The 24,745-nt window shown below is 38.3% G+C and overlaps 1 protein-coding gene across 1 annotated transcript in view; it reads right to left on the bottom strand.

Moving 5' to 3' along the window:
* LOC124595233 (transmembrane protein KIAA1109) overlaps window positions 1–24,745 on the bottom strand; it is a 509,204-nt gene that overhangs the window by 51,108 nt on the left and 433,351 nt on the right. The window contains exons 74-79 of the mRNA XM_047133891.1: window positions 23,748–23,982; window positions 23,530–23,663; window positions 14,995–15,142; window positions 14,690–14,847; window positions 10,465–10,657; window positions 150–406 (exon numbers count right to left, since the gene is read on the bottom strand). Of these exons, the coding sequence (XP_046989847.1) occupies window positions 150–406; window positions 10,465–10,657; window positions 14,690–14,847; window positions 14,995–15,142; window positions 23,530–23,663; window positions 23,748–23,982 (1,125 nt within the window). The remainder of the gene's footprint in view (window positions 1–149; window positions 407–10,464; window positions 10,658–14,689; window positions 14,848–14,994; window positions 15,143–23,529; window positions 23,664–23,747; window positions 23,983–24,745) is intronic.

The following is a 24,745-nucleotide window of genomic DNA, read 5'->3' as shown; positions in this document are numbered from 1 at the left end:
TGAAAAGCTATTATGAATTACTGTTTGTAAAGCGAAAACCACCAAACTAAAAGTTATGCTTTTGCTACATGCTATTAGAAGGGGCTACCCAAAAGCCAACATGCACTTACCGAGCGACCTGAAGACATGCACCAGGAAACTGTGAATACCTTCAGGTATGGCTGTGGCTCTCCTCTTGCTAGCACTTGCCGGCTGAAGAGGTTGTTGCTGCTTTCGCTTAAAGCTGCTGGCCCTTGTGTTCCGAGGCTGCAGGCTTGAGAACACCCGTTTACTGCTCTTGAACTGTTGTGAAAAGAATTCTTCTAGTTTATAGAACATCTTGAGCAAGTCTGCTGTTGTTGACTTGGAAATCATGAGCTGCAGCTGATCCCAACCGAGATCCCCATGCATGAAAATCATTGCAGGTCTGCAAAAAATGGTAATTGTAATAATGTCATTTTATGTAATGTAATATCTCTTAGTACATTAAAGACTACACAGTCTGCGATTCAAAATTCTAATGAAAAATACCTTTTATCAAGATAGGGCAGGAATGTTGTATTTACTCCAACAAATATGATGGCCTCTGTTAATATCTACACGTTCTGTAAATACCAGGAACAAACACACACACACACACACACACACACACACTCACACTCTCTCTCTCTTTGAAATTATAACTGGAGAAATTGCACTAATTTTTTATGAAAATGCAGTTCAAAACAAGCCCTAAGGTAGTGATGCACAGCTTTCATAAAAGCAAAGGAACTAAAATTATGTGCTTTTATTTTATATATTTTGCACCAAAAAAAAGTGGTCCGACTTTTTCAGGAAAAGAAAGGCTGCTGGTTCTCTGCTGGTATTCTGAACGCAGAATGGGTAATAGCAAAGAGGTATACAATGAAATGTGGCTGAAATTTGGACTACATAAAATTAAAGACGTAGCTTTGTTTCTCTTAACAAATGTCCACAAATTCAAACAGTTCAAAATTATGAATGATTTAGCTGTGAAATTTAGTAATACTCAGAGCTAGCAACGTGATATTCATGTTGTTATATTTAAATAAATAAATGTTAGTAAGTGGTGTATTGTTCTTTTGAATTAACAACTGTAGCTTGTACGTGACATTTTCTATTGCTGTAATGACCTAATGACAATAAAATTATTATCATTGTAGCAACTGTCACTGAACCACAGCACAGACTTCAGGTTAGTTGCAGATGCAGGCAGTGGATATTAGCAGTCGAACAAAAACAGCTGTCAAAACCAATGTATTAAACATGACACAGCCAATGCTAAGCTTTAGACAAATATGGCTCTTATTATTAGTTATAATTTCTTGCATCTACAGACACATTTACATTCCATAATAAATCATATAATGTGTAGTGCTGTGTTTGGTACGAACACTGTTTCCTCACCACCATTCCACACTGATCAGCCAGAACATTATGACCACCGACCTATTATCAATATAAACCCATCCAGGATATAGCGGCATCACCTGGCTAGGAATGACTGCTAATCATACACACACTTGGTGCATGTAGTATCAGTGAGCGTGCTATTTGTGTGTAGAACGGGGCAGTCATTCAATCTATCTGAGTTTGACTGAGGGTACATTTTGGTGGCCCGGAGGCTTGGCAACAGCATTTCGGAAGCTGCACGACTTATTGGGGGTTTGAGGAGTGCTGTGGCAAGTGTTTTTAACACATGATGAAACCAAGGTGAAACCAAGGTGAAACCACTTCCACACATTGCGAGGTTGGGCAGCCACCTCTCGTTACTGACGTTGGAGGCTGTGCAGACTGGAAAAACAGGACAGGTGGTGAACTGTGATGGAAATAATATCAGACTTTAATGCTTGGCATAGTGCAAATCTGTCTGAATACACAGGAACCAAACACTCCTAATGATGGGGCTCCACAGCTGACAACCCATGCATGTGCAAATGACATCAGCAACTATGGCTGAAATGGGGACGTGACCATCAGCATGGGAAGTTGGTGCAGTAGCAGAGTATTGCATGGTATGATGAATTCCAACACCTTCTTCATCATGCTGATAGGAGGGTGTGAATCCATTGTCTTCCAGGGGAACAGCTCCTTGACACCTGTACCGTCGTATGGATACAAGTTGGTGGCGGCTCCATTACACTCTGGGGGACATTTGTGTGGGCACCCATGGGTTCAGTGGAGCTCGTGCAAGGCACCATGACAGCCAAGGAACATCACACACTGGTTGTAGACCACATACACCTGTTCATGAAAATCATGTTTCCTGATGGCCATGACATCTTTCAACAAGAAAATGCACCATGTCACAAGGCCAGGAGTGTGATGGAGTGGTTTGCAAAACAATAATTGCTAGTTCCAATTGATTTACCAGCCCCCAACTTGCCTCATCTGGGATGTTATTGAATATGGCATCAGAGCTCACTGCCCCCTTTCTGAAATTTATGGGAATTAGGTGACTCGTGTGTGCAGATGTGGTGCCAACTCCCTCCAGCGACCTACCGAGGCCTCACTCCTTCCATGCCACAACGTATTGCCACTGTTCTCCATGCTATTAGGCCAGCTATTATGTAGGTGGTCATAATGTTCTGGCTGATCAGTGTATATCAGCCTTCGGCAACCAATACATTTCCTAATTTTTGTAACATTGTTAATGCCTACAGAATAAGTAAGTAGTTCTTAAAATTACTTAAGCCATCAGATTCATAGAATTTTACAGCAATTCCTCACAAGTTCACTTGTTCTTTATGTTTCTGTCTGAAAATCTCTCTAAGATGACAAAATAAATCAGTTGAGAACTGGGAAACTTTTACCTAAAGTTATTAAATTTCTTCCACTACGCACAAATGATACAAGAAAAACAACCAACAGTCAATTATGGACTGCAGGCATATCTTTCAAATTACTTGTTTTTCAGAAAAGCTGCATTTTTCTGAATCATAAAAATGAAATATGATTGACTAATTATCCTTTATAATTACAAGGTTCACAATGCAACTAACTTTGTACTGTTTTTAATTTTAATGGTCTGATCACTGACTGTAGTGATTTGTCACTGATATTACATGTAAAGAATGAAAGCACTTCAAAAATACTTGCATTTTCAGCATTCACATGAATCACTACCCTTCTAGTTTGAAACCTTTAGGTGACCGCTACCATACAAACACAGCACTATCTTCTCTTTGAGAGTCACTGACAGAAATCCTAACATTTCTCTGAAGCTCAGCCAATCTTTGTTTCTGGTAACGACAGTCCAGAAGAGCTCTTGCCTAGACAGAATCCAAGGTGAAATTATGAACTGGGCACAATTTTCTGTAAGCATCTCTTTTCATTGCCAAACAATTGATTGGAGCCACATCAAAAGCCTCTTGAAGACACAAAATATTGCAACAATTCAAATGTCATTACATGTTAGCTTCTGGGTGTTGGGAAGAAAGAAATGTAGTTTTTACATGACAAATGCTCCAAAGTATGGCTGACTCTGACAAAAGTGACATTTAGTCTCATGGAAACTCAAATTTAAGCATGAACTCAATTTCACAATTCCTAACCAAACTAATTCAGTGATATACACTTAGAGCTTTAGTGATAGATTTAGATAAATAAACATGTATTTTCTTTGAAAATGGGAGTCACCTGTTCTCTCTTTCAGTCATGAAAGATGCTCCAGAGAGTTAGTCCAAAAAATGGCTAATAGTAGTAGTAGTAGTAGTAGTAATAGTAGTAGTAGTTGTATGCTCCATGCACAAAACTTAAGGATGACAGTAGCTTTCGTATGATGTGTCACAGCCAAGTGCATATTTCTATGAAACCTGGACCACGCATAGAAAGAAGTGATACAGTACAGCAGGTAACTGAAGAAAATAAGCAATGAGACAAACAGGAATTATACTTTTATTCAAAGATAATAATTATCAATGGAATCACTGCATGAAGGATCCATTGGAAATTACAAAAGATAGGACATGGGTTCTTAATAGGGTGTATCACCACGGACGGTAACACACGCTCTGAAATTTGCGTTCTTGCTGGCCAGAAGATGGTAGGGCATTCCATTCCTCCACCAGTGTGGCTGACAACTGCTGGATGGGCATTGGTGCATGTAGACATGCTGCAATACATCTCCCCAATACATTCCACACATGCCTGATAGGATTTAGTCAGAGGAAAGTGCAGGCATTCATGAAATATCCTCTCATTCCGAGTGCTCCTCCACCTGCACTGTTCAACGTGGTATCACACTGTCATTTAAATGAATCTGTACTATAGAGTCGTCTGTTCAACAGTAGACGATGATACATCTTTGTTTCATGAATCATTTTATACCATTCATATTTTGACAATTTTCTTTGAAAATTGCATCTCTTTGTACATTATAGGCGCTGTTTGGATTATTATGTTGTTTAGCGACTATTATTTGAAATTTTATTTATCTTTTTCCTATTATATTGTGTAAGTCCATTCCTTTCATTCTTAACTTAAGAAATTGTTAAGTATCCGGTGAACCTGGATTTGTTTCTTTAGTCAGCAACAGTCAGATAGTTACATATTTAACATTACCCAAATCACAAAACTTCATTACCAAAAATTATGCTTAAGAATATACATGTATTTATGCTCTAATTAGTACTTTCCTTATAATCGTAAACTCAGATTTGCTGTAAAGTTACCTTACAAACTCTGTGCACTGACAAAGTGTGCTATCTTTGTTTACTGTAATATAACTTTGGCTAGAAAGTCTTTGGGAAGCAGTTGGAGGTGATCAGCCATAGGAAGCCAAGTCTGTGACTTATTTCTATGTTAGATGATGTCAAAATTATCTTGTGAGCTGCCTACAGCCACAAGCACCTTTATCAAGAATCTTAACATTTGCAATGCTTCAGTATGAGAAGAAATATAAATCCAGTCACACTTAAAAGGAGAGTTTAATTTGAAAATGATCATTTTTAAACAGTGTCATTTATTATGTAACTGAGGAGAATCATATTATTGTCAAAGTTCAAGAACATATTATGATAATCCATCATTAACAAGTTAATGTTTTTTTCATAAACCTTATGAGGCCAGGGCCTCTGGAGGGGTTATACCCAGAATTTTACTGGACAAAGAACTGAGGCAATAATATCTGGGAAAAAAAGGATGAGACAGAACTGTCAAAACACTCATCCATCTAGATTTTATTATTTCGGTGATTACTGAACTAAAAGGGGTTGTTAGACTATCCACAAAAATGAAGTCGGGGCCGAATGCATCCCTGAAAAGATGTACATGGGGAAGGTAGGTGTACAGTGACACAAGGATGCTGGCTGGGGAGTGTGCCACATTCAAAGATCTGGGGTCAGTGTGCCTTTGCAACATTATGCCTTCCCACACTACAGCACATGGACCACCAAAACGAGCATTTTCGACAATGTTCCTGGATGCATTACATGTTCTCACTTCTTGTCATATGAAGTTATGTCCAGAATCAGTACTCAGACTGAATCTGCTCTCATTTGAAAAGAACACAATCCCACTCTTTGTTGGTCCAGTCCCCATGCTCTTGGCATAATTACAAACAGTGTCGTATATGTGATGGTTTCAATGGGACAAAACATACTAATCCACTCCCATGTAGTCACTGTGCCACTGTGGAGCATGGGATTGTGTGCCTTGATGTCCTGTTAAATGTGGTTGGAAGTGGACCTGCAGTTTGCCTTGGGTTCCTTCCTGCCTGTTGCACAATGTAGCAGTCATCTGCTGCTGTAGCTGATTGTGGTCAACCACTTCCTCTCCTTTGGACAGCAGTGCCTCTGGTACGGAACACTCTTCACGCATGTGTAAGCAATACCAAACTGCTGGGCTACACCTGTCACCACTTTGCCCTTCTTCCAGTTTCACAATGTTTCTTCTCCATGTGAAGTCATCTAAATATTGTCTCTGGGGCATGTTGGAAGGAAGACCACCACCTCAGGGCAACATACTGCTCGCTAATAGACACACACTTACTTTTCCCTTTCTTTCAGGTGCCTCATGTTGCAGGGCCACCTCCATTTGGCACTACGGTTTCGCTGACATCACGCCATGTGATGTCTGACTTCTTGTGCACAACTGGGAGACCTCTGACAACATGCTTCAGCACTTTAATTCATTTCCACCAAGTTGTGAATATGTTATGTTACTTCATCTATCTTGTCCTCAAGTTGTGCAGAGCAGTGTAGCAGTCATATTACATGTAATTGTATTCATGGAAGGTGTAATAGGACTAGTAATACAAGATGACAAGGATAATAGCAGATCAATTGAAACAGATCGAACATAATGAAAACTTTTGGCTCTTTTTCTGTGACAAAGAAGGTCATTGGTGTGAGAATGGAAAAGTATATTCCATGAAAATACTGTGCAGAGTAAGGTGTAGGTAGCTGTTGCAATGTTAGAATATTGATAGTAGCAGGAATAAACAGAAATAAATAAACAAATACTGAAAAAAACCATACAAAAAATTATCATAACAATTTAATATGTAATGGTCAATTCTTGCTACCAGATGTGAATGAATGAATAAGATAGTAAATGATGTTAGTTACTTCCTTAGGAAGAAAGGGTGTAGTTCCTCATAACAGGTGGGTGCCTCTCAACTTGTAGTCTGAGTGATGTGACCCTCTTTTCCACAATTCCTCTCCGAGTATGGAACTAACAGTTCTGAAAGCTAGGAGAATTGTTTTTCTTTTCACTTCTGTACATGTTTATTGGCAATATCAAAATGTTACCTCAGTTAGGTACATCTACATCTACTTTTACATACACACTCCACAAATCACCATATGGTGTGTGGCGGATGGTACCCTGAACCACTACCAGTTATTTCCTTTTCTTGTTCCACTCACAAATAGGGTGAGGGAAAAATGGCTGTATATATGCCGACATATAAACCCTAATATCTCTAATTTTACCTTAGGAGTCCTTATGCGGAATGTACATTAGTGGCAGCAGAATCATTCAGCAGTTAGCCTCAAAAGTTGGTTCTCTAAATTTTCTCTCTAATGCTCATTGAAAAGATTGTTGCCTTCCCTCTGCTGACTCCCATTTGTGTTCCCGAAGTATCTCTGTAATACTTGTGTGCTGTACGAACATACCGGTAGCAAACCTAGCAGCCTGCCTCTCAACTGAAATACCGACTATTGCAATTTTACAGTCTTCTCAAGTAAATTCTCCTTCAGATACGATACTTTTAAAATTATTAGTTCTATATAATGCTTGTAGGGAGTGATCAATATCTGCAATTGTGTGATAATATTCTTCCAAAGGGGGGCTACCATTGCAAAGTTATTAGTATATGTCAGTTTTGTATGTTCTCTGATCTGAGTGTTGAAATGGCTTCTTGTGTGACCTATTCAAAAATTTCGGGCATCTGGTGTACTCAAAATTTTCAGCACCTGGCCCATTCAAAAGTATAGATCTCTGATCTGGGGCAACTACAGTCTACTTTTCTTTGTTGTTTCGCAAATCAATTTGCTCAGCGTATGGTCAAAGAAGACTAATGTTTGAATGACCTGACTTTTTACAATTTAGGAATTTTATTTTTCTTTGATAAATTTCAAATTTGTGCTACAGCTTAACATTTGTCATTTTCCACGTCTAAAAAGTTGCTGCTTCGATTGGTTTCATTAACTGACAAAATTCTATTAAACTGTGTAGGCCATTTAATTGAGCATAAATTATCTACATGCATACTCTTCACACCATTGTGAAAAGCCTGGCATCAGACATTCTTCTGGGTTTGTTACCACATTGTGAAACATAAAATTCCGACATTTTGGTGACTATTGCAAGACGTCTTTCTCAGGGTGTATTGCTAACTGCTGAATGGGCGCTAGTTTAATTACTTATATACTATGGAGAAATGCTATCATTTGACCTGAGGATGAAAGGGTTTTAGGTATTCTTTTATTGGTCTTTGCATTGCGTATGTTAATGGCGGAAATAGGTGTTTTCCATTGCAGTTTCCTTTATTTCTTGCCATTGGTGGAAATCGGTGAATAGAAAACTGAGTGGTGACTGCAGCTTAGCACTGTTTACTAACTGCCTAGTATCGGCTAGGGCACATCAGATTCTGCCTATCCTTCGCTGCTGTGGCCTACCACACGCCTGTTGCTTTGCCAGAGCTGTCCTTCTGCACTGCTGGCAGCCAAGATGCTGGGAGTCAGTACACATCTCCTCTACTCACGTTGTCGGGTTGCTTGGCTCTTTCTATAGTCTCCCTGATCTTGCCCCTCAAGCTAAATTGATGTTTTGCCAGTATTTGGGCCTCTTGAAATTCAATCTTCATCCTGCACTGTTCCTAGTGTTCTGCCACTGCTGATTTGTTGTATTGTTTGAAACGGATCTATCTCTTGTGTTCAGATAACTTTGTGCTTATTGGATGCCCAGTCTCGTCTACATACATCAGTCCACATTCGCACCTGATTTCATAAAATACAGTGGCATGAAACTTGTCAATTGTATCTTTCGTCGAGCCCAGAATGTCTTTTATCTTGTTGTTGCTATGAAAAATTGGCTTAATACCTGCCCAATGGAGAATTTTGCCCAGACATTCAGTGACCCCCTGTACATATGGTAGTAGGATGTGTTCTGTGCTTTGTTCTACATTTCCCTATTGCCCTCCTCCTTTGGCACCATAGTTTTATGTATCATCCTAATGTCGTAACCATTAGCTCCAAAAATGGACCTGAGATTCTGTAGTTCAGCTTTGAGATTGTTTCATTGCTATCCTGCAGGCCCTCTTACTTAAAGTTCTATGTGGCCAGATGACAAAGGTGTCGTCAACATGTTGTATCCAGCATTCTGGGTGTAATGGTGCAGACTGGAGTGCTGTTTCTTTGAGCACCTGCATAAAAATATCTGCCACGACAGGCGGTAGAGGGGAACCCATAGCTACACCATCCATCTGCTCACAGAAATCCCCTTTCCACCTGATGTCAACAGCACCCTCAGCTCCAACCAGCAGCATCAGTGCCTGTGTCTTACTTACTACAGAAGTTACATTTAAATGATTCACAAATATGTCACTACATCAATACTATCTTGTCGGAAATGAATCTCATTTTGATACTTAATATAGTCATAGGGCAGTGCCAACTAATTCTGGTAACTTCCAAATGATCACATATTAATTTCTTTAACTTATTCTTTGCAACATCAGATGTCTTGTTAATGGATGTTTTACTATATAAATTGGAAATATAAAATGCGATGAATTAACCATTCACTGTAATCTTAACATCTTTAATTTTAGTCACAATTTCCTTTGTATTGTGCATCTGGGTTCGTGACAGTAATGGGCCAACCTTGTACACAAGTTTTCCGGTTTTTGTATTGTAACCTGAGTAAGTGTGACCTAGAGTACTTTGTAGCACTCTTAAATATTTTTAGGTGTGCTCTGAATAGAGGCATCCTGATGGGTAGAAATATTACTACTGATAAGTTGCTGTTAAATGGTGGGGTAGGAAGACAATAACTTCAAAAATAACTGTCACCAACTGGATCAGTATTACATGCTGATTACCGAGATGAGGTGAAAGGGACAGTCATTAAAATGATTTAGTGAGGCAGGACAGGCAAAAGAGAAAAAGATAAAGACATTAGGGAACCATGAAGAAACAAAGAAATAAAATTAAGAATTGAGTAAATTTTAGAAGAAATACAGCATAGAAAACAAAAAACTGAAGCACTGGCAGTAATAAAGGAAGAGGGTATATAAGAGATTACATAATTAAATTACCCACACTACTAAACTTGTAACTATTTAAATACTGTTAGCTTCAGTGTTCAGTACTGACATAATTATCATTAACTTGCATTTCGGTTAAACTTCTGCCATTCTCAGATGCACATTTATTAATCACACATTATTTTGCACCTGAAAGATGGTAGCAGGATGCCAAAATATGCCATGTTACCAAAATGACTTAAGCAACAATTTGTGTTTTTATAAAAGAATGACCTACTTTAAACATTTCTTTTGGACACATCTTATGGTAACAATAGTTGTTTTTGTGCAGTGTATTATGGTAATGATTCTGAAGTACATTGACTTTATGCTTAAATTTCAAAACTTTATTTTGCTTCTGCTATTGTTTCATACGTCTGGGACTGTAACTCATTCATTAATCTTCATTTGCCTTTAAGTTTTTAACTGAGTGTTGGCAATGATCAGTGAGTGAAATGAGAGCAGATACACATCTGATAGCTTTGAGACTACTATAGTCTCTTCCTCTACAAAATGCCAGTATGCTGTATAAAATGTAAATTCGTTACAATCTATGATGATCTTTTATGAATAAAATATGAAACAGTACTCTCATAATATATCAAAATTATCATGAAATATGAAACAGTACTCTCATAAAATATCAATACATCAGTATGTAATAAGAATCTACCTTGTTCTAATGTGTAATAAATCAGACAGATTATAATGAATACCTGCGTGTTGGACTAAATGCCTCTGTTTTTCTGCTGTGGTTCAGTTTCCATTCATCCCGCAATGATACTGTAAGAGAGCTCACTCTCGACATGAGAATACCGGTTCCCATATAATCTAGACGCAGTTCCAGCGCAAACAGCTTCAGGCCTATTGTGTGGTCTGGTTCTGTTCCTGGATCTTCTCTTATGTGTACTGTTGATAAATAATTGCAAATAAGTATGAACAGTTCTGAAAGCTAATTTAACAAAGAATTTTACTGATTTCATGTTTGTGCAAAAGTAGCATCTACTTCAAAGAAGAACTATAGAGTGATTCAAAATTTCAGCACATCATTGTCATCATGCTTTGCACGAACTCTCTGGTGCCAGTTTCTGTGTCACATTCTTACCCCTTCAGCTCTCCTATCCCAAGCACCGGCTGTCCCTCTACGTCATTTTAGCCATCCTTCCTTAATCCTCCCTCCCCCCCTCTCACAGACTCCTTTCTTCCACTGCCCACTGTAAGTGACACAACCCCTCACCCAATCAAGCTGCAGAACTCAGTCACAGCACAGTGTATTCAGCTGGAACAATGTAGCCACATGTTTTTGCTGCTTCTCGAAGGTGAATTATCTGATTTGGACCTTGATACGTCTGATGTGGAGGAAGAGATTGAAAATGCTCGGCAGCAGGACCCTACTACACTGGATATACAGTTTCTTCAAGGAATGGACCTTGATATGGTTGAAATTCTGGACCTTCAAGCCAATGATGAAGATGATGTTTCCTTAGCTTCCAGATTACTTGCTGAGCCAAACCTTGCACCAAGTCATTCAGCTCAGAAAATTCAGTGTGATACACACCGGGATCTTTGGTGGAGAATGAAGGACATTGAAGAAGTTGGCACATCGTGTAATGCAGTTTTTTCTGACCCTCCAGGAGATGAACTGACATCTTTGCAGTATTTCAGAACAATGTGTAGTGATGACATTATACAGAACCTAGTCGAGCAATCTAATCTATACTACACACAGAAAACAGGTGCATCTTTAGATACAAATGTTCGTGAAATAGAAAAGTATATAGGGATAAACATCCTAGCAGGTGTTGTGAAAATGCCTAGTTACAGAATGTACTGGGCAGAGGCTACAAGATTTTCTCCAATAGCTGACTGAATGCCTACAAATATGTTTGATAAGCTAAGAAATTATTTACATGTGAATGACAACACTAAAATGAAACAAAGAGAGGACCCTGATTATTACAAGCTTTCAAGGTGAGACCATTTGTTGACAAAGTTTTTCAATTGCTGAACCTGAGAAATATCATTCAGTGGATCAATTAATCATTCCTTTCAAAGGTCATTCATCCCTGAAACAGTATGTAAAAAGCAAACCACACAAGTGGGGTATAAAAGTTTTTGCCTGTGCTGGTTCTAGTGGAATTGTGTACAATTTTGAAATATACCGAGGGAAAGGAACTGTACATAATGATACTGGTCTTGATATAAGTGGTGATATTGTGATAAGGCTTGTGGAAGGACTGCCAAAATATAAAAATTTTAAAGTGTTTACAGACAATTGGTTCACCTCTTGCAATCTTATTTCTGCCCTGAAAAACTATGGCATTTTGGCTGTTGGAACTGTTAGACCCACAAGACTTCAAGGCTGCAATCTAAAAGCAGACAGTGAGCTGAAAAAGCAGGGACGAGGATCATACGATTATCGAACTGAAACAGAAAGGAACAACATAGCGCTGAAGTGGTATGATAAAAAAAGTCTGTCATTCTTGCATCATCATACAAGGAAGTAAGTCCAGTAGAACCAGTGAAACGTTGGTCAGTGGGAGAACGAAAATATATTGATGTTCCAAGGCCAGACATTGAAAGAGAATATAACCGTTCGATGGGAGGAGTTGATCTGCACGACATGCTGGTTGCTTTGTATAGGAGTAATATTGGTGTGAAAAAGATTTTATCTAAGGATCGTATTCCACCTCCTTGACACGTGTGTTGTGAATGCGTGGCTCCTATACAGCCGACATTGCAGACAAAGAGGAATTACCAAACACATGTCTCTGTTGATTTTTCGGTCTGATGTAGCTCATGGACTACTAAAAGCAGGAGACATTTTGGTAAGAAGACGAGGACGGCCATCAGATGACAGTCCATCGCCTACAGTTGTGAAGAAACGAGCCCCATTGGTTCCCAGCTCAGTTGATAATGTAAGGTATGACAACATTGGACACTGGCCACAGCATGTAGAAAACAAACAGAGATGTAAATTGTGCATTACAGCATATTCTCGAATGTAATGCATCAAATGTAATAAACCTCTTTGCTTTACCAAAGACAGGAACTGTTTCTTAAATGTTCATGTAAAGTAACAATCATGCTGTAAAAAAACATAAAATTGTCCTGAAACGCAAGTTGAATTATTGTACGTACTAATTTTTCTTTAATAAACTGCATCAAATTGTGTAATTAAAATATTCATTCACGTTCCATTACCAAGCACTGTGACATCCCAACCACCTGACTGAAGGAAACAAATTCTGCCCAATGATGCCATATGGAGTCATCCCAAATTTTCCTCCAAAAACAAAAAAATAACAAAATTTCTTATAAATATATATTATTCCGATCATTATGTAGGGAAATAAGCGAAAAAAATATTTTTTCCCCACAAGTAAATAAAAGTTGGGCTGGAAAGGGTTAAGATACTTCTTAGGTACAGAAAATGATCACCCTTATTTCAATAGATTGTTGGAAATAGAGATACTCAAATCTGGAAAAGCAGTTACAGGAGTTTGTTGTGCAAGTACCTTTGTTATTGGGATACTGATGGTTAGACCAAATCACTCATATTTACAAGAGAGACAATTTACAGATGGTTGCAGCTCTGCAGGTGTATGAGCTGGAGAAGCATCGTCTGCATATAGCAGTGCACTTATCTGAGTGAGACTTAATGAACTTTTTAGAATAAAGGCTGAGCTGCTTAAATAATCCTCTGTCAAACATGTGTTGTTTACAGAGTGTCAAAATATGGCTGGAAGGTACAGGGCAAACAAAGTTGGTGCAAGGACACATCCTCATTAGAGCCCGTTAGTAATGGGGAAATTATCATATGTTCCATTTTGTTATAGCACTTGTCCAGACATGTCATCATGGAGAACCTGAATCAGTTAAACACATAGTGGAAACATTTTAAGGCTTTCCACACAGCTCATGTAGGCACCAGGTCAAAGGCCTTTTCTGGTTTATAGAATGATAATATTAAAGGCTTTTGTTGGTCCCTGCAGTTGTCACACACATATCATATCAATAGTATCTCTGGAAGAGTGAAATCTGCACTGAGATTTTGGAAGTACACATTCAGAAAGAGTATGGATGTAACTGAACAAATTTTTGGAAAAAAATTTTCCAGTCATGGAGAGCAATGATAGGCCACTGTTATTACAACAGATGGTTCGGTCACTTTTTAAAAAAAATTCTGACAATTACTGGGTTCTTCAAGTCAGCTTAGGATTTGCAAATTTGAAGAAATGGGGAAAAGAGTCTAATTTTCAGAGGTAAGCCATCTCTTTGAGTGATCTCCACAAAGGGCGCTATCAGCTCCGGGTGCTTTTCTCGGTTTCATGCTATTTAAAGCATTGCTTCAGTCTTAAAATGTTGATGGAACTGCCAGCCAATGTTATGCTGAAAGTTGTGGGGCATGTTTGAGAATGTTTTCTGCAGCAGCAGAATGACAGTTGAAGGGTGGGATAAAGTGCCGTATTCAGCGACTCAAGATGTCATGTCAATGAGGGTGGTCGTAATTTATGCAGCTTTCAGGGCTCCTAATAATGGATGGACAGGTCCATGTATCTCTTTTATTAAAGTGTCAAAACTCAACCAGACCCTGACAGATGATAGGCTCTGGAGTTCCTAGGGTTTTTGTTGGCACCATTTGTGTTCTTATTTCTGTTTACCATTTGCACGTGACCTCTTGGAAATGTGTTTTCTTTTCCAAGGAGAATGGATCTTGAGAATGAAATAAATAAGCAATGCAATTGACACTTGAGTCTTAATCACTTCATTACTGATATCAAACCAGGAATATACCTTCTTTGCACTGAAACTAAAGATATGGTCTGTAGTGTTTTCATTTCTTGTCAATATCTTCATAGGGATATAGTAAATAATTGCTACAAACTGTCAACAATTCTTAGCATATAGTTACAGTTTCCTAATAAAACAAATACTCACTGTATGTATCAATTTTACTCAGCTCTATTGTACCACCTACAATTCCTCCTTTGGCATCCAGACTGGAACCGCCAAGTCCAAACCCAATATACATATTTTTGTGCCCATTACTTCCAATTGACAGACGTCCCTCTGATTTAAAATCTTTGGTTAGCCACCTGTAAAGATATTTTTCAATCTTAAACAACTGTATTAGGGTATACAAATTAATATGTTTTTATGATATATATGTTACAGGATTATTTACTAATGGTACTGGAATAGTACTTCAGTTATGCTACTTTTACATCATTTTAATTTCTTACATTACATTGCCCATTACATTCCCCATGTTCATATGGACATTAAGTTTGGTGAAGTTCACAGCAAATAATACAAGTGTTTCCCAAGCAGCTCCTTGTTTTTGGTCAGATGGACTTGGAGAGTCAGATTTTGCATGAACAATGCCTGCCTCTGAAATAAGCATCGAACAATAATTTGTAACATTAAAATTCATGAATTTTTTTAATAAAAGAAATTTTCAAGTGTTTGACACTTATTATGCCTAATGAAGTCTTTATAAGGAAATGAAGTTTCAAAATACGTCTATAATCAAATACAGGTATGAAAAATTTTTGTTTATGGCCTGTAACATACAAGAAAGATGGATATGTGATAATTGTTGGAAGACTGGAGGCCACAAAGCTATCAGGAATTACAGTGATAAGAGGTAAGCTACTAAGGAATTTGGGTCAAGGGAGTTGCTGCAGAATAGGATGGGAGGAACCGAAGGTTAACTGTCTCAGAAACAGAAGATCATTAACTGTCAAAGTTCTTTTATAAAGGAAAGTGCCATATATGTGGCACCCAACAGCAAAACCTCACTTACACTATACTTTTGTGATCTAGCTTTTTATTGGAACTGAACTGGACTAAGTTTTGAGATTGCTGTTCCACTGCTTGGCGTTGTACTATCTGGATTATTCTCTTGGTGTGTTTACACTTCACGAAGATGCAGCATGGACTGGAATTGTGAACTATCAAGTGATTCTAGAGTGTGGTTTGAAAATTTTACGCAACAAGATGAATCAATCACATTTTACATCTGTGTCACATTGTAGTTGATGTAATAGAGAGAAGGTTATAGGACACCCATGATCATTCATAAACTTAGCCAAATATGACTGTAAATAAAATTCTGACAGGAAAAGTGAAAGTTAAGTGGACAAAGTTGGCTATGAAGGTACACAGTTAAAAAGTCGATTTCTTGTACTGGTGCCTGTTGATTAATTTCTTGTACTGAGCATTCTTATACACAAATAAGAAACACTACAGAAATTATGTAACATTAAGTGGATATCTGTTGTTGTTGTGGTCTTCAGTCCTGAGACTGGTTTGATGCAGCTCTCCATGCTACTCTATCCTGTGCAAGCTTCTTCATCTCCCAGTACGTACTGCAGCCTACATCCCTCTGAATCTGCTTAGTGTATTCATCTCTTGGTCTCCCTCTACGATTTTTACCCTCCACGCTGCCCTCCAATACTAAATTGGTGATCCCTTGATGCCTCAGAACATGTCCTACCAACCGATCCCTTCTTCTAGTCACGTTGTGCCACAAACTCCTCTTCTCCCCAATCCTATTCAGTACCTCCTCATTAGTTATGTGATCTACCCATCTAATCTTCAGCTTTCTTCTGTAGCACCACATTTCGAAAGCTTCTATTCTCATCTTGTCCAAACTAGTTATTGTCCATGTTTCACTTCCATACATGGCTACACTCCATACATATACTTTCAGAAACGACTTCCTGACACTTAAATCTATACTCGATGTTAACAAATTTCTCTTCTTCAGAAACGCTTTCCTTGCCATTGCCAGTCTACATTTTATATCCTCTCTACTTCGACTATCATCAGTTATTTTGCTCCCCACATAGCAAAACTCCTTTACTGCTTTAAGCGTCTCATTTCCTAATCTAATTCCCTCAGCATCACCTGACTTAATTCGACTACATTCCATTATCCTCATTTTGCTTTTGTTGATGTTCATCTTATATCCTCCTTTCAAGACACTGTCCATTCCGTTCAACTGCTCTTCCGAGTCCTTTGCTGTCTCTGACAGAATTACAATGTCATCGGCGAACCTCAAAGTTTTTATTTCTTCTCCATGGATTTTAATACCTACTCCGAATTTTTCTTTTGTTTCCTTTACTGCTTGCTCAATATACAGATTGAACCACATCGGGGATAGGCTACAACCCTGTCTCACTCCCTTCCCGACCACTGCTTCCTTTTCTTGCCCCTCGACTCTTATAACTGCCATCTGGTTTCTGTACAAATTGTAAATAGCCTTTCGCTCCCCGTATTTTACCCCTGCCACCTTCAGAATTTGAAAGAGAGTATTCCAGTCAACATTGTCAAAAGCTTTCTCTAAGTCTACAAATGCTAGAAACGCAGGTTTGCCTTTTCTTAATCTAGCTTCTAAAATAAGTCGTAGGGTCAGTATTGCCTCACGTGTTCCCATATTTCTACGGAATCCAAACTGTTCTTCCCCAAGGTCGGCTTCTACCAGTTTTTCCATTCGTCTGTAAAGAATTCGTGTTAGTATTTTACGCCCGTGACTTATTAAATTGATAGTTTGGTAATTTTCACATCTGTCAACACCTGCTTTCTTTGGGATTGGAATTATTATATTCTTCTTGAAGTCTGAGGGTATTTCGCCTGTCTCATACATTTTGCTCACCAGATGGTAGAGTTTTGTCAGGACTGGCTCTCCCGAGGATGTCAGTAGTTCTGATGGAATGTTGTCTACTCCCGGGGCCTTGTTTCGACTTAGGTCTTTCAGTGCTCTATCAATCTCTTCACGCAGTATCATATCACCCATTTCATCTTCATCTACATCCTCTTCCATTTCCATAACATTGCCCTCAAGTACATCGCCCTTGTATAGACCCTCTATATACTCCTTCCACCTTTCTGCTTTCCCTTCTTTGCTTAGAACTGGGTTCCCATCTGAGGTCTTGATATTCATACAAGTCGTCCTCTTTTCTCCAAAGGTCTCTTTAATTTTCCTGTAGGCAGTATCTGTCTTACGCCTAGTGAGATAAGCCTCTACATCCTTACATTTGTCCTCTAGCCATGCCTGCTTAGCCATTTTGCAGTGGATATCTAATGAATTATTATTTAAAAACAAGTGCAACACTCTTTGAATATATTGTAATAATTAATATTAAAAACCATATTTGATGTATTTCACACAGGTAGGACGTCATCAGGATATCTAGAAGTACAATGAAAAATGGATATACTAAATAACCGAGTGTGGTCCTACCCTGAGCTACTATACCAAAGTGTGAAAACCAAAAACTCAGATATGCAAGATGTAAAGGACACGAAAGAATGTAAAAACTGTTATAATAAATACCAAAAAGCACTCATCAAATACGCCTAAAACAGCTGCTAAACAAATGTGAAAAACATCATAAAATATGACATAAAAACCATGAAGACTGAGCTGTGGCGCAGCTGGCACCAGTGTCCTCACACTTAGAATGGCATTGCTGCCATCGATTATAGGGTCATCATCTTTGCCTTCAGCAATTCAGGCTGATGGTTGGGTGGTTGGAGAGAGAAAAGAGACAGTGGACTGGATATTTGCAGCGTCGGAGGTGGCTTGTTGACGTTTACTGTGAGGCCTGTGGTACAACGCCTGCATGCTATGGGCAAGGTCAGTGAGACATCCCGGCAGTGACTTGATGGGACCTTGGGTTTGTTATCGCGGTGGTGCACTGTTGTGTTTTGGTACTTTTCTGCTGTGAGGGCATGTATAGGTTCTTGTTACTGGCCACTGAAATTGAGATGCGTTACGGCATGAGGAGGAAATGTGTGATGCTCGCCGCTGTTGCATGTGAAAACGCTTCGTCGGCCTTGTGTCTGTGCAGGAAATTATGTGAAGTAAATAGCTGATACCACGGCGACGTCTTGCTCTCATGCGTTGTTGAAAATATTTCGGAATTACTGAATGGTGAAGATATCCCACATGTAAAGCAAATGAAGCCATTTGTGCCATACTAAGGTACTGTTTTATTCTGCTTAAATCTGTGTCAGTTATATGTGCATTTATATGCCCTTCTTTAGTTGCAGAAGTTATAGAAGTGTGTAAACAGAGAGCTATGTGGAAAGGGATGTAAAGTTGAAACCCTTCCAATAAGTGAATACACTCGAACTCTGTATTACTAAAGGTGCCTTTCGAAACCAGCACCTATCTTGGGAAATAAGTGTTATTCGGAGGTTGTCATGGTACTGTAAGTAATTATTATTCACAAAATTGTTTATTGTGATTATAATAAATTGGAGATGTAAGGTCGGTTGTGTGCCGCTGTAAATTACTATTGTCTACTCTGTGTGGCAGCCTAGCATTGTCAGTGGCTTCAATTGTTCCTGTCATATTTCGAGTTTTGTATTCACAGGTTTGCTTAAGCTGACACTGCAAGTTGAGTTGTAAGACCTATAAACAGGCAAGTCAAACTGTGTATTCTATGAGCTCAAGACAATATTCTATTACGTGGTACCTTAGTTTGTTATAGGTTAGAAGTATTTTGTGTGTTGTTAATATTCTGCTGTTTGCTTTGTCTAAAGAGGAGCTAGTTCTTTGAAGTAGTCATTTTTATTTTATTAGTGTGTTATGCATTGTGGCTTTTCACGTTAATTGTTTTTAAGAAGCTACAAATGACTCTGTGTATGTTGCAGGTAGCTGAAACTGACATGTTCAAGGAGGTCACATCCTGACAGGGTTGATAGTGGCCCTTTTTACTACGGCACATCCAGCTATCCTCCTTCAGTACATTTGTCTCGCTTATATCGTTACTACGTTTGTCGAGTGGAATTAGCTCTTACTGTAATCACCTTATATGTTGAAGTTAAATATCTCCCTTGCCAGGGCGTGAACCTTCGTGGATATAGTCATATTCTCATCTGTAAAGACTGATAGTGTTATTCATTTGTCCTCGTCACATGTATGATTATTTATCGTGTTATATTTAATGTCAGTAAAATGTAAGTGTTAGCGAGGTCCGAATTGGGACGTTGTATTCTCCTCTTGTGGAAACAAATTTAAGTGATTTTATTCCTTTTTTAAGTACCCTTTAGATGCGTGCATTTTGCCTCCATGTTTGGTGTTTTTATGGCATCCACGTTAATAAAATTACTATAAAGGTTACTTTGGCAATGGAGGGTTTTGTGTATTTATTAGTTGCTAAGTGGATCCTAAGTTAAGTGCAGGAATCCTACCAGACCACACTCAAAAACACTAAGCATGACTCCAGAACAAATTGCAGGTGGCCAGTCGACAATCACATAGTGTACAAACAGTACTGACAAAATCAGAAGCAACTGATTGTACTAGTAAAGATATCTAACGCTACATGGCACCAAACGCACCTACAAAGTTGTCACTGAAAAATCATTATTCTAGAGAAAAAGAAATTCTCGTAAGTGGGCCACAAACAGGAAACAAATTGCATAAACATTATTATAGAAACCTGCGCAATACCTGAGGCTTAGGGTTCATGTAGGCAAACATATTACAATGGAATAGAAAAGATTTAGCAACAGGAAGAAGAAATGTGGCAGAGGTGTGTAATACAATAAACAGAGTGGGGAACCTGACAAATACCATGAATATAACATAAAAAGCACTATACAACACAATATACAAACCAAAAGGTACATAAGTGGTAGTAATTCTAAGAGAAATTAAAAATTTTTTGTACACAATGACTAAAACTAAAAGAGTGCCAGTAATTGTCAAGAGTGTATAGCCCAAAACACAATTAGCTTAATCCTGCAACAGGCATATACTTCTGTTGTCATGAACAGGAACTTTCAGCATAAATTAAGACAAAACTGTACTCTCAAATATTCCATAAAATATAATGCAATTACAAAACTATTTTTTAAAGATACAACCATAACAGAAACCTACAACCAGCTCTATAAATTAAAACCAGTATCTGCATAATAAAATATTATCCACAGGGGCATGGATTGGGAGCACATAAGTGTGAGCGCATCATTGGAATAATTATGTAATAAGACTAAAGCAAAAACAGAGCCTGTGCATGTGCAGACTATTAGTGTATAAGCTAAAATTACCATAAGACTTTTCTGTGAATAGCAGGAACCTTTAATATACAATGAGAGAAACTACAAACCTCAAATATACTAAAGAGAATTATGTGGCTACAATACACAATTATTTAATGTAAAAACATGAAGAGATATAAATATAAAATAAGCCTTATTGATGAAACATACTGTAGGAATCCAAAAATTCTTTAAGATAGGGAACATAAACTCATAAAAAAGTTGGTTTTTACTGGGCAATTTGAGTGACACATATTTCATAGTACATGAGCACCTAATGATTTAAATTTCTCCCAGAGGTTAAGTCTCCTCCCTTTGGGAGCACAGCGTAAAGTCAGAAGGTTTCTGAGTGTGGGTGGCTGGTGGCCACTAGATTTGAGACACTCATCAAAGAGAAAATTATGCTTTACCTGACCCCTCTTTGTGAGCAAATGTTCTTGGAATCTAGTTTTGAATGTCCTTTCAGTTTGACTGATGTAGGCTGCATTACACTTGTTACACCCAAGCTTGTATACTCCAGAAGCAGTATACATATCTTTACGGGATTGTTCATTATGAATATTGTAATGACCACATCACGAAGGGATGAAAAAAAAAAGTTGTCTTGGTAAGAATTTTAACAAGTAGAACCTGGAAACATGGATTGCGATGTACAGAGCTGGACACTTTCACCAGACAAATATAAAGTCGCAAGCATTAATGAACTGCTGATTTCAAGCTGGCTGACTGTGAACTGCAGGTAAAGATGTGATGCCGTCTTGTACCACCTATAAGCAAACAACCCTAATACAGTACAAAGAAGCCCCCTATTAATGAGCAGGGCAGAGTTCAATAGTTTGAGAGCTCCTGCCAGCTGATAGGCTTGGGTGTCCTTCAGCTAACAGCAGAAAATTATGTGAGTGAAAGAATCTATTCAATTACATTTGTATACTAGAAAGGACTTGCATTCTTGCCTATACAAACTTCTGGATTGTGGGTAGTTAGTCTATTACGGCTTATTTGCACCTATGACTGATTGTCACTCACAGTGTGATGTGTAACAGAACCTGAGGGTCCAATTTGAGCAATAAGAACTGGCTCCTTTTCATGATTCTAGACAAAGGTACCAACCCAGAAGCTCATTTCTTCGTTTCTACCACCCTAGCCTGACACTTTGTATGTCTCCACCCACAGAAACCTGATAAACCTGTCAGCCCCTGTCACTGACTTATTCCTGTGCACAAAGCCACTTGCATATTGAGTTGGTAGACCCGAAAAATCCCACATTGCTTCCTATTTGACTGAGGGATTCACATATGTTGTGACCCTTGTTGGGTTACAACAATATACTGGTACAGCACCGTGTTAGAACTGGTGAATACCATCTTTAAATTAAGATCATGAAAGAATCTGGCAGTTTTGTAGGACATATTACATAAGAACAGGAACTTAGCATATCTATAATCCTGCAGTGAAGGACTGTTGGCAACTTCATGGTTACTTGGCGTTGTCTTTAGCCTATACAACTTGTCAATCATGGAAGGACTGTAGTCACATATATTAAATTATCCAGTTCACTATTATTTGATTCTGCTGTCAGTGGAGCTTCAGTGATATAATTATCATGGCTCTAAAGTAAGCCATCTTATATTTACGGGGATGAGAGGACATGGCATGTATGACAGAATCATTTGTTGAAGGCTTAGGTTAATATTGAATTTAATGACTTTGTCAAAAAGGCAAAGTTTCATATCAGGAAAGTTTAGGACTCCCTCACTATTCAAAACTTTGTGTGTAAATATAATTTTACCATGGAGGCGACTGAATTCTTCTACCAGATGTGCAATGTTGTCATCTTCACTGTCAAATGCCATGCAAATATCATCCACATAATGTCTGTAAAAACAGATTTTAGTCAAAGTAATGGAGGCCTGGTCAAAATAATTACATTCCAAATAATTGGCAAATATGTCAGTAAGACGCCCTACAAGACAATTCCCCACAGCTAGTCCATATGGCTGGCTGTAAAATTTTTATCAAAAGTAAAATAATTGTATGATGACAAAAGTCTAAGCAAAGTTATTACCCACACAATTTCATCAGTTCTGAAATGCTGGTACACGAGCAAATTATCTTGAATAAAGGAGACAGCCTCTTTTAATGGGGTGTTTGTGTGTAGGATTACTATACCCAAAGAGAGCAGATCACTGCCCACTGGGAAAGATTTGCCACTCGAAAGTTTTACAAGCGCTCTTCTATTAGATATACCAAAATTATCACAAAAGACATATTCATTGTGGAGCAGTTCAAGCAAATATCCAGAGATCTTCTCACTTGGGTTCCCAATCATGGTATTGACAGGACATACTTCCTATCCTTTACATCTGGCATATCTACTTTTTTGGTTTTTACTGATGAATATAGCAGCTCAGGATAGGACCACACCCAGTTACTTATTATGTCTGTTTTTCATTTTACTTCCAGATAACCTGATGACACCCTACCCATGTGAAATGGATTATTTTTGAGCCAATAAAGAGCCTTCTGCAATCTAGGACTGTCTTTTAATATTAATCACAATGGAAGGCTGCTGTATCGCTGAACAACACTGGATTGGAATAAATTTTATATTATAATAACACTACTGGCAGATAAAATACCGTAAGATGATAGAATTCTTTCTTTAGTGTTTGACTCTACTATTAAACCGGAGTGATATTTCCTACATGAAAACATACCTTTACTCTTTGCTTGTCTTGATATATCAGTCTCCAAACTTAAACGCAACTTCTCTCTTGTAGACAGCATTGGACTTTTTTCATTTGTTGGGGCAGATCTCGAAAGTCCGTGTACTTCAGCATTGTGCCTGCCACTGGAAAATGATGATAGAGTTACAATAAAGATCCTACAACAAAAATTTATAGTTTTTCATAAAAGTTCTTGGGTTGAGACTCACCTAGGGTCAAATACATTGGCACTTTTCACCTGAGGCTGAGGAGTCGCTAGAGGGTCACCATCAAGGCTGGAAGGTGAAGATTCTTCACCCTCACTATATGTGGCACTTATGCTCAGATCACCAAGGAAAAGTCTTCGAACTATACTTCGTCTGTACCATGCCTTTGGGAAGGCAAGAATCTCAGTAAGGCGACGCATATCGTATTTGAATGATGCAGAACCAATATCTATTATTGCTGGAAATCAAACAATACACATAAAGGTTACTATTTTAGGCAAACGTGAACATCGGTATCATTTGAGGTTTGTATTATGTTTTAATGATTTAGTAATGATAGTCAAATTCAATACTCCGTTTTCTGTTTTAGGAAAGGACAAATGCTAAAATTCCTGCTTATCTGAATAATGATGATGATGATGATGATGGGGAAGTACCTGCCAATATGACTAAAATGAAAGCTAATCAATGCAAAAGACAGTTACAATTATACACTGAATCTAAAGTTCTTAAGGAGTTTTAGTATCTTTTCACACAGCAGAAGCCTCTAGTTGTTTTAGTGTGATGAGACACATTGGCCTCATTTTTTTGGTCTTATTCCTCTCTTTGTAGTTTCCTTCTTTTCTCTCTTCAGTGCTAAGCTTTCGAGAATCGATACTTCCTTTACTGCCATGTTATTCCCTGGCTGGAATTTAATATTTTAGTTTGTTCACCGAAGCTGAATATTTTCTGTAAATGTCAACAAACTGTGCTAGTGAAGTGCAACGGTATACTATTAACAGACAGCTATGAAAAATTGAAAAAAAATTGAAGAAAAACTATTTGCCACTCCTCACTCAACCCAAATTTCTGATAAACTTCTACTTCCACTTCCAACCCACTGCCACAGGGATTACATCCTTGTGGAAGACTCAGGTGCAAGACCTATCAAATTCACCTATCCAGTACTTCCCACTCCAGTCTGTTTACAGGCTTATGCTACCGTATCAGTGGCAGGGCCA

Source organism: Schistocerca americana, chromosome 2 (assembly GCF_021461395.2).
Source record: "Schistocerca americana isolate TAMUIC-IGC-003095 chromosome 2, iqSchAmer2.1, whole genome shotgun sequence".
In the NCBI taxonomy this organism is placed as follows: domain Eukaryota; kingdom Metazoa; phylum Arthropoda; class Insecta; order Orthoptera; family Acrididae; genus Schistocerca; species Schistocerca americana.
This window is presented reverse-complemented; position numbering and strand designations above follow the sequence as displayed.